Raw genomic sequence first — 10,432 nt, 5'->3', positions numbered from 1 at the left:
TAAACTTCTACAACGTTAACAGAAATCATAGCTTTTCTTTGTAAGTACTTAATGAGTTATTTTCAAAACATATGTGTCCCAAAATAAATGAGAAATTTGACAAAAAAATCTTCCATGTTCACTTTAAAACGCTGTACCACAAGTGATTTAACTGGGTAGACACGATGGAAAATTGTATATGAAATCTCTTTCCATTTATTTGATGAAATTATGAGGCGTCATACAAATTTTACTCCAATCTAGATGTCCATTGTTTACAATTGTTACGGTACAGTACAAACGCGTCCAGTGTTGATGGCGTATCTGTACTTCTCCGCGCACGCGCATTTGTCAGTGTCCGCAAAATGGCTGCGCTCGTGAGCGTCCGCGCGTGCCTCTCCGGTAAGTTACGAAATCTTTTTATTTTTATTTTCTCGTGGCTTTGACATTGTGTTTATGCTACGAGTGTTTTGCGTGCGGGAACTACCATATACATGTGTATATATATGAGTGCGTAAATGACAGTGATTGTGAACCGAGGAAGGATGCTCGTGCGTTCCGTAAGCAAGGTCATGTTCCTCAGCCGGTGCCTTGTATATCACCGAGAGAGAGCAACATTAATGACATGAATGCATAAGATTGTTCATGCATATGTAATTGAAGATCTGTCCTGTGTAAAGATTAGATCACTGGTAAATGGATTAGGGCTTGTTTCAGTCTCGTGCTATTTTTGACAGCTATACATAGACTTTGATGCATTTCACTTTTTAAGTAGTTGCTCTGTTGAGTGTTTATTATGAGACATGCTTTTAATTTTTAAAGTAATGCAGACACATCTAAACCATGAGCCACTATAAAGCATGTATATGAATGAATGAATAACATTTTAAGCATTTCCTCTCCTGTCTTCCAGCTCTTCAGTTGACCTCCCCGAGTTTACTGCACAGCTCCTATAAACTGGTAAGTTTTTGTGTTCAAATATCTGTAACTTTATGCAATATCGGCCTGTTTTTACAGACAGGGCTTAGATTAAGCCAGGGTTACGCATTAGTCAAATACATTTAAGTAGTGTTTTATAAACATGCCTTTCAAAAAACATTACTAGTGTGCATCTTGAGACAAAACAATACCACTGACATTTTTAAAGATATATTTGTTCATGTTGCATTCAGTTAAAACAGCTCAAACATGCCTTTTAGTCTGAGACTTGTCTGTGAAAATGGGGGGTAATATTTTATTGAAGTGCATTAGAAACCAAAATAATAATTTTATGTTCTCTTAGCTTGCAGTTCCTCTAAGTCGGAGGAATTTCGCAGCAGACGCAAAGAAGGTTTTTTCTCGTGATAAACCCCATTTGAACATCGGGACTATCGGTCATGTAGACCACGGCAAAACCACGCTGACCGCAGCCATTACCAAAGGTATATTGACCACTTGGTTTTTTATTTCTTACTAATCAAAAAGCAGTGTGCTGACTGTTTTGTTCATGTGTTTGTTTCAGTCCTTGCCGAGGCCGGTGGTGCACGCTATAAGACGTACGAGGATATTGATAACGCTCCTGAGGAGAAGGCTAGAGGAATCACCATAAACGCCTCGCATGTGGAATACACCACCGCCAACAGACACTACGCTCACACAGACTGCCCCGGGCATGCCGACTACGTCAAGGTATTGCACACGGATAGCATAGCATCTATCTACTACTCAACCACCCTCAAATTGTTTTTTTTTTTTTCGGAAAATAATTAATACTCTTATTCAACAAGGAGGCATTAAAGCGATCAAAAGTAAAGACATTTATAATGTTACATAAGATTTATATTTGAAATAAATACTATTCTTTTGAACTTTTTATTCATAAAAAAATCCTGAGAAAAAAATGTGTCATGGGTTCCTCAAAAATAAGAAGCAGTTTTCATCATTGATGAGAAATGTTTCTTGAGCATCAAATCATCATATTAGTATGTTTTCTGAAGGATCATGTGACACTGAAGACTGGAGTAATGATGCTGAAAATTCAGCTTTACATCATAGAAATAAATAACATTTTACAATATATTACAATAGATTTCTGTTATTTTAAAATGTAGTAATATTTCACAAGATTACTGTATTTTTGGTCAAATAAATGCAGCCTTTGTGAACATTTATAAAACAAAACAAAAATCTGACTGACCCAACAATAGTGTATGAATGTTATTAGGGATGCACTGATATACCATTTTTTTTAAGGACTGAGTACGAGTACCGATATTTTTTTCCTGGTACTCGCCAATACCGATACCTATACGTTTATACTTTTTTTTTTCCCCAAGGACAACACCGTGAGACTAATAAATGTAGGACAGCTTTATTATTACTAGGGATGTGACGGTGAGGAAATTTCCCCACCGGTTAATTGATGTGTGACAACACCGGTAATACTGGTATCACCAGCGGAGGCTTTTAAATCACTAATTCTATCTAACCGAAAGTAACATGCACACGACCGCTCTGAACTGAAAACGCGCCAGTGCGCACACACCGTGAATGACAGCTCGTCTGTTAATGCGCGCTCTGTGAGGCAATGGGTGCGTCTCAATCAGTTCCCTAGTTCAGTAGTCAGGGCACTGATCAAGCATTGATCAGTCTATGATTGAGATGCACGCCATGAATGAATAACAGTTCGTCTGTAAAGCCTCGTTTATACTCGGTGCGCGCGGCAAAAATGAATGCGCGCAGTCAGCGTAGCGCGGAGGCTTGCACTGCGGAGCCAGGCGAAAGTAAACAATGCGCGCTCTGTGCGGCCGTGCACATTTTACTTTTGGTTTTGAATTAGCGCCAATTCGGCTGCGGGTTGCTTGAATTGTGGGTTCATTAGCCTATTATTTTTAATGAAAAACACAACAACAAAACAAATGACAAACTGACAAATGCCAAACTCCCTTAAATAGGCGCTTTGAAACCAAATCTTCCGCGATCATCTCAGTCAGCTCCTCACTCTTAAATATGATGAATGACTCCTGCCGCTGCCGAGACTCACGGTCGGATCCTGCTTTATTAAGCAGACACGTTCAGTTTTTATTTGTATTGTCTGTTCTCTAACTGAACTAAATTATTTTATTACTATAAAAAAAATCAAAAAGACGGTGGGCGGTGCCACGGTGGGCAAGTGATGTAACCGGTGTTGAGTCTGGACACCGGTAACACCGGCAACACCGACTATTGTAACAAGCCTAATTATTACGAATGAAAAAAGTATTATTTTTATTTGCTTATCACAAACTTAAAGCACCAATTTCAGTGTCCTATAACCTTCAAAGGGCATAATTACCAATATCATGATATTTTTTTTTTTAGGGCTGTCAAAAGATTAATCGCGATTAATCGCATCCAAAATAAAAGTTTGTGTTTACATAATATATGTGTGTGTACTCTGTTAATTATTATTTATATATAAATACACACACAAGCATCTATATATTTAAGAAAAAATATTATTTTTTATATATAAAACATTTATATTTATATATATTATAGATTATATAAATGTACATACAGTATATGCATGCAAATATTTCCTAAATATATACATGAATGTGTGTGTATTTATATATAAATAATAATTAACAGAGTACACACACATATATTATGTAAACACAAACTTTTATTTTGGATGCGATTAATCGCGATTAATCTTTTGACAGCCCTAATTTTTTTTTTAAAGTTCGCAATGTGTAGGTTGTTGTCATTAAAGGGATAGTTACCCAAAAATTTAAATTGTCATCATTTCCTCACCCTCAAGTTGTTCCAGACCTGTATGAGTTTCTTTGTTCTGCTGAACACAAAAGAAGATATTTTGAAGAATGTTTGTAACAAAGCAGAGAGAGCAACCATTGACTACCATAGTAGGGAAAAAAATACCCGCCCCATGCCCGCCCACGCACTTGCGTCCGACAGCCCATCATTAACACAGAGACGCAGAACATGCAGGAGTAATATTTAAATAGTATTTTGCAGTTTAATATTCACAGACAGTGTTATATATTCGGGAGTCTGTATTACCGGTACTACAGAAATGCTGGTATCGTCACATTTTTATAATATCAGTACCGACTTGGTACCGAAATACCCGTACTTGTGACATCCCTAGTATCAGGGGTATTTTTAAGAGTATGAGTACAAGTACATGAGCTTGATTCCGATACTGGTATGGGTATGGGTGCATCCCTATATGTTATCATTGCATCTGTATTATAAATGCATATCTCTCTCTCTCTCTCTCTCTCTCTCTCTCTCTCTCTCTCTCTCTCTCTCTCTCTCTCTCTCTCTCTCTCTCTCTCTCTCTCTCTCTCTCTCTCTCTCTCTCTCTCTCTCTCTCTCTCTCTCTCTCTCTCTCTCTCTCTCTCTCTCTCTCTCTCTCTCTCTCTCTCTCTCTCTCTCTCTGTCTGAAGAACATGATCACAGGCACATCTCAGATGGACGGCTGCATCTTAGTGGTGGCGGCGACTGACGGTCAGATGCCACAGACACGTGAGCACCTCCTGCTGGCGCGGCAGATCGGCGTGGAGCACGTGGTGGTGTTCGTGAACAAGGCCGATGCAGTGGAGGACAAAGAGATGCTGGACCTGGTGGAGCTGGAGATCAGAGAGCTGCTCACGGAGTTCGGCTACGATGGCGAAAATACACCGGTTGTTATTGGATCGGCACTCTGTGCTCTGGAGGTAAGGATGGAGGCATGGAGATGAACTGAAACAGCTTCTTGAGCAAGAAAAATTGCATGGCGGGACATGATTTTGTTCTTGTGTAATTGATGGCTTTGGTTTGCTACTGGTGGATGTTATGTGAGTGACAGTAAATGCACCAGTAATCAAATGCATGGAAAAATCATCTATGATAAATACTGTAATATTTCACGTTAAAAACCCAAGAATTGTGAATTTTGATTCCTGGGTGACTTTTGATATGAATGTGTGAAGAAACTGGAATGACGTTTTAAATTGTGTTGAATCACAAGTGCTTCACTGCTTTGCTTCTGTTATGATTGTGTGTGTTTAGAACAGACAGCCGGAGCTGGGTGTCGACTCCATTATGAAGCTTTTGGAGGTGGTAGATTCTTTTATTCCTTTGCCAAAGAGAGATCTGGATAAACCATTCCTGCTGCCCATAGAGGGAGTCTATTCTATACCAGGTGTGTGTTAAGTCTTATTATAGTGCTGCTGATGATATTGTATCTGTACTCTGTATGATTTGTTTGTGCTCTCCAAAATGAATAGTTGTTTTTCATATCCAGCATATCATTTGTCAGAATATTTCTGTTTGTGGTTCTCAGAAGTGTGGATCTATGTGTTTACTGTATGAATCCAGGTCGTGGTACTGTGGTCACTGGCACGCTAGAGCGAGGAGTGATCAAGAAAGGAGAAGAATGTGAATTTCTCGGACACAATCGTTCCTTTAAGTCCGTCATCACTGGTGAGAAATGACTTTTTTCCTGCTCATTGCACAAACATCACGTCATCTTGATAGGCAGTACTTCAATGTGCAAAATATTAGGGCTGGGTAAAAAATATCGATTTCTCGATTTTAATCGATTCTCACTTTAACAAAACCATATCGATTCTTAAATCCCAGGAATCGATTAGTAAATTTTTTTTACGAAATTCAAAAACAATGCCGCAGCTCAGCTCAAGAGAACCAGCAGCGCGGAGCAAACATGAACGGATCTTCTCTTCCGCCTTATACCAGTAACAGCGCAAAATAAACATGAATGAGCTTCTGAAAGTGTGTTAAAAGATACAGGACAACTTACCGAAATCCGTATCATGTCACATAGAATCGCTCAATCAGTGTTTCAACCGCAGAAAGATGTAAGTAAAATGGCTTACAAGTAAACAATGTGACGTAACGTCACAGTTACCTCAGAAAAACCATATCCAGTGTCCATAAACTCGTTAGTCAGCTAGAAAAAAAACTCTAGAGAGGGGCATTTTGCTAATTATATGCACCACATTACATAGGATATTCATTGTCAATGTTCTTCAATATTTAATAAATCTGGCAAGTTTTTATGACAGCCACCCTTTAAATGTTTATATATTTTTTTAAACTAATTGGAGTAGAATTATGATTATGTAATTGTATAGTTAATATTATAACTTTATTATTATATAAAATAAAACATAATTTAGTGTCATTTAAGTGTTTGTATACAAATCAGTTAATTTAACCTTCAATATTAGTAGGCTAATGTAGTATCAACTGACTCCCATAGTTTACAACATTAGTTTTCCTTGAGAAAATGTTCCATGTATTATACCTGATACATATCCAAAATAATCGAAAATCGAATCGAAAGCTTGTGAATCGAAATCGAATTGTGAAATATGTGTCAATACCCAGCCCTACAAAATATGGTTAGTACATTTAGTAGGGATCTCGCATCGGACATAATCAATGTCTCTGTGTTGTGGTGCTTAAGTCGGATTATTGGAAAAAATATAATCATGATAGTATCATATGATTAGGGTTGGGTACCGAAATCCGGTTCCAATATGGCACCGGTACTTATATAACCGGTATGTACCGGACCGAATCAGAACGCAGATTTCGGTTCCTCATTTCGGTGCCAAAATTCAAACGTGCTTTCGCGCTTTGGCTGAGCCAGAGACAGAGACAGATGCTCAGCATCACATCTCATGACAACTATTCAGTGTTTTCAACCACATCATGTTTATTTCAGGTTTCAGACATTTAAATGCTCATAAGTAGGCTACTAGCAAAAAACACACACTGATGTCTAAGGAAGCGGCAATGACAATCCTTTCAGACGGTTATAATTTGACTAACGTTACGTGTTTTATTCACATCAGATACATGCACATTATACAGTAACTATATTGTTTACTCTATTCTTCTTCCAGTTCACTGGTCACTTACTTTCATGTATTTCGTGAGATGAGAATGAACTCAAGTGTTGTAAATCCGACAGATCCGATTCTGAGGCGCAAACTAACATGGCGCCGCCCATTGCGCTTTATTGATCAACTAACACACATTCACTCACACATTTGAACATAAGATAGTTCGTGACACAGTTAAGAAGTTTGTGAATATTTTGAATAAAAAGAAAAAACGAAATAAACCCGATACAGCTGAGCTGTCAGCGCTATTGCGGCTGCTGTGTGTCATGTGAGAAACATGACGCGTCACCATGGAAACATTAAGGCGATGCGTTCTAAAATATTTAGCCAGAGAATATGATCATATATCAAAATAAAGCTGAAGCTCGAAGCTGGTTAGTAGCATACCAAGAATACAGACGACTGCTGTTATTACTGTAATTAAGAGTTATATTAGGCTTGTTGTAGTTGGGTTAGGTGGCTTAGGTTTTACTGTGAATTTGTAAATAAGTCAATTATAATTTGTAAATAAGTAAATTGTGTTTTGTATTTATTTATATTCATACATTTAAGTATACATTAAACTTTTAATAAATGGTTCAATTTAAATAAAAAATAAATAAATAAAAAGCGATTTAATGTCATCCACCTCGTTTTGTGGCCTTTTAAAAAAAAAAAAAAAAGTATCGGTTCAGGCACCGTTTAGGCACCGGAACCGTTTTAAAAGTATCGGTTTGGCACCGGAATCGAAAAAAACCCAAACGATACCCAACCCTACATATGATAGTATAATAGTATCATAATAGTATCTAAAACTGAAAGCGTGACATTGCATGTATTAACCACTATTATGGCACGCTAATAGAAACACAAAGAAAGTGATTTTTTTTCTGTATTAATCTGAAAGTGTCATTGAGCTTTGCAAAGTAGCAATATAAATGACTAAATAAACTAAAACTATTACAAATAATTGTCATTAATTTAAATAAAGCAAAAAAAATTGATATACAGTATTTGGCCAAAAGTGATGTATGATCTAAGAAAAAAAACAACATCTGCACAATTTATTAGAATATTATTAAAAATGTGTTAAAAGTATTTAGTAAGCATATTGCATAGTTGCTGCTTGGAGTCAATTGTTTTATTTGTGATTATAACACAATTAAAGTTGTGCAGACATATTTTATACATAGTCATACAAAGAAATTATGAACATGCAAAAACAAGAGAGATCCAACAAAATATTAATAACTGATTATGTTAATTATACTGATTATAGTCAATTTATGCTTTTTCTATTATTTTTTTCTGCATTGTAAAAGTGTGTGTGTGTGTGTCTCTGTGTCTGTGTGTGAGATAAAATTACTTAAACCTAAACTAAAATTATAAAGAGAACTGAAAATATAAAACTTAAAAGCTAACTCAAAATATTAATAAATGTTAAAACTGTATATAAATAATATTTAAAAAATAAAATAAATATTATATTAAATGTTTAATTAGTAGCTTCAGTTGAGGTGTGCTTTAAAATATAATTGTGAAATATAAATTTTAGATGGGGAAAAACTTAGAAATGTTTCCTTGGCAAGAAACTGAAATAAAGTAAGTTAAAATGACTAAAAATAAAACAATGATTTAAAGCTGAATATTTTCTGAATACTACAAGCTAATTCAAAATATTAATAAATAATATAATAGTAATAGTATTTTTTTTTTTAGGGTCCATGACTGGATACCATTTAGCTCTAGCTCTGCTTCTCTCTTCTCTCAGGTATCGAGATGTTCCATCAGTCCCTGGACCGGGCGGAGGCGGGCGATAACATGGGCGCTCTGGTTCGTGGTCTGAAGCGGGAGGATGTCAGGAGAGGCATGGTGATGAGCAAACCTGGATCCATCCAGCCACACCAGAAGGTCAAAGCTCAGGTGTGTGAATTTGAAAACCTTAAACATGAGTTCAGCACCTTCTGTCCTGCTTCACCAGCCAAGTAAACTGTGCGTGTTCAGGTCTACGTTCTGAGCAAGGAGGAGGGCGGCAGGCACAAACCGTTCTGCACAAACTTCATGCCCATCATGTTCTCGCACACCTGGGACATGGCCTGTCTAGTGGAGCTGCTTTCTGGGAAGGTGCGTTTCATACTGAATATCAGCACAAGCTCTTGTGGTGGAAGCGTTTGCTCTAAATTGGTTGTTTTCTCCGTCTCTCGTTTGGTAGGAGATGGTGATGCCAGGAGAGGACGCGTCTCTAATCCTGGCCCTCAGACAGCCCATGGCTCTCGACAAAGGCCAAAGGTTCACGCTCAGAGACGGCAATCAGACCATCGGCACGGGCCTGGTCACAGAAATCCTCACCATGACAGAGGAAGACAAATACAACTGGGGCTGAGAGACGATATGAAAGAGGAAACTCTTGGAGAATTTGGTGTCTGGAGCCTTTTTGGACTGAAGTTCTAGAAATTGCTCTAGAATTGAATTACGGCCCTGTTTATTGCAAAATGCAAAGGAGAATGACTATGTCCTTATTGATAATGTCTTCGCAAGCCCTTAAAATATGCGCCTAGCAATTTTCTACATGAAGAAAGTAAAGTATCGCTCCGATAAGAAATCAAACATTGTCATGGAATAATTTGTCTGTTTCACTGTCCTCTGTCCCATCCGAGCAGTTTCACAAGGAGAAAAACCGTACGTTTGTGAAAGTTTCCTCATTTAATCTGTACATGGCTTGTCATTGCATGCCGTTCATCTACAGATACACATTTGGGTCTTTTCCTGTCTGGTTTCCGGTCATCCGTCTGAAAAAATATGGCTAATGTAATAAAATCTATTCAATAGACCTGTAGACTCAGCTTTGTGTCTGTTTGGCATCTACTCACTTTTCAACAATATAAAAAGTGTAAAATGCCATGAAATGTACAGTGAAGTTGCAGTGTACTTTTATTTGCCTTTTATATTACATGCCTTTTACGGAGTGCAAATAGCACGCCTTGTTGGCAAGTGCTTTTTGCACTAACAATGCCTGGTTGGGCCAAACAAGATAAAAAAAAAGACGTGTTTTTTGACGTCTTCAGTGGCGTAGAGAGTAAAGTGCAAGGATCTTGGTTTTGATGCGATCGACCGGGGTTCGAATCCACCTTTTGCAGAGCTCGCTCTTCTCCCTTTTCCCATCACAAATCACATCAGAAAGGCATTTGCTTTCAATAAAAATGAAGAAAGTGATCTAAAAGTGGAAATAAAGTGCCTAATGAAATGTTTAATAATAATAATAGTATTTATTGGGTAGGGGTAGGTGTAGGGAGGGCTTTTATTGTCCCAATAATCTAGATTGATATTAGAATATCATATTAATAAAAACTGGATGACTTGTGTGGTTAAATGACATGCAATTAATTTAAAAATAAATTGTAAATTATCCAAAAAGTTGCTCACCTGTCTAATAAAACACATAATATATTAAAGCGTCTTTTGGGCTTCCATTCTACAAAATAAAAGCGAAAATCGAGGGTAGCGTGGATATAAGATAATTGACAGGCATGGATGACGGTCCATGACCTGGTTAAAAATCAGATTTCTCTGGATTT

The 10,432-nt window shown here is 37.3% G+C and overlaps 1 protein-coding gene across 1 annotated transcript; it reads left to right on the top strand.

Moving 5' to 3' along the window:
* Nucleotides 1-311: 311 nt before the first annotated feature.
* tufm (Tu translation elongation factor, mitochondrial) lies at nucleotides 312-10,312 on the top strand. The gene is made up of 10 exons (XM_079828538.1): nucleotides 312-381; nucleotides 893-939; nucleotides 1,262-1,400; nucleotides 1,481-1,647; nucleotides 4,413-4,682; nucleotides 5,017-5,149; nucleotides 5,326-5,430; nucleotides 8,629-8,780; nucleotides 8,862-8,981; nucleotides 9,070-10,312. Exons 1-10 carry the CDS (start codon nucleotides 345-347, stop codon nucleotides 9,238-9,240), a joined length of 1,341 nt encoding a protein of 446 aa, XP_079684664.1. The 5' UTR covers nucleotides 312-344; the 3' UTR covers nucleotides 9,241-10,312.
* The last annotated feature ends 120 nt before the right edge of the window (nucleotides 10,313-10,432 follow it).

Source organism: Gobio gobio (genome assembly GCF_949357685.1).
Source record: "Gobio gobio genome assembly, chromosome: 1".
Classification (NCBI taxonomy): Eukaryota; Metazoa; Chordata; class Actinopteri; order Cypriniformes; family Gobionidae; genus Gobio; species Gobio gobio.
This window is presented reverse-complemented; position numbering and strand designations above follow the sequence as displayed.

Excerpts from the sequence above, each read along its gene's own strand:
- tufm (XM_079828538.1), top strand. The coding sequence starts at position 345 with ATGGCTGCGCTCGTGAGCGTCCGCGCGTGCCTCTCCG. Across the intron at positions 940-1,261 it reads TGCACAGCTCCTATAAACTG|CTTGCAGTTCCTCTAAGTCG; the intron begins GTAAGTTTTTGT and ends ATGTTCTCTTAG. Across the intron at positions 1,401-1,480 it reads GACCGCAGCCATTACCAAAG|TCCTTGCCGAGGCCGGTGGT; the intron begins GTATATTGACCA and ends TGTTTGTTTCAG.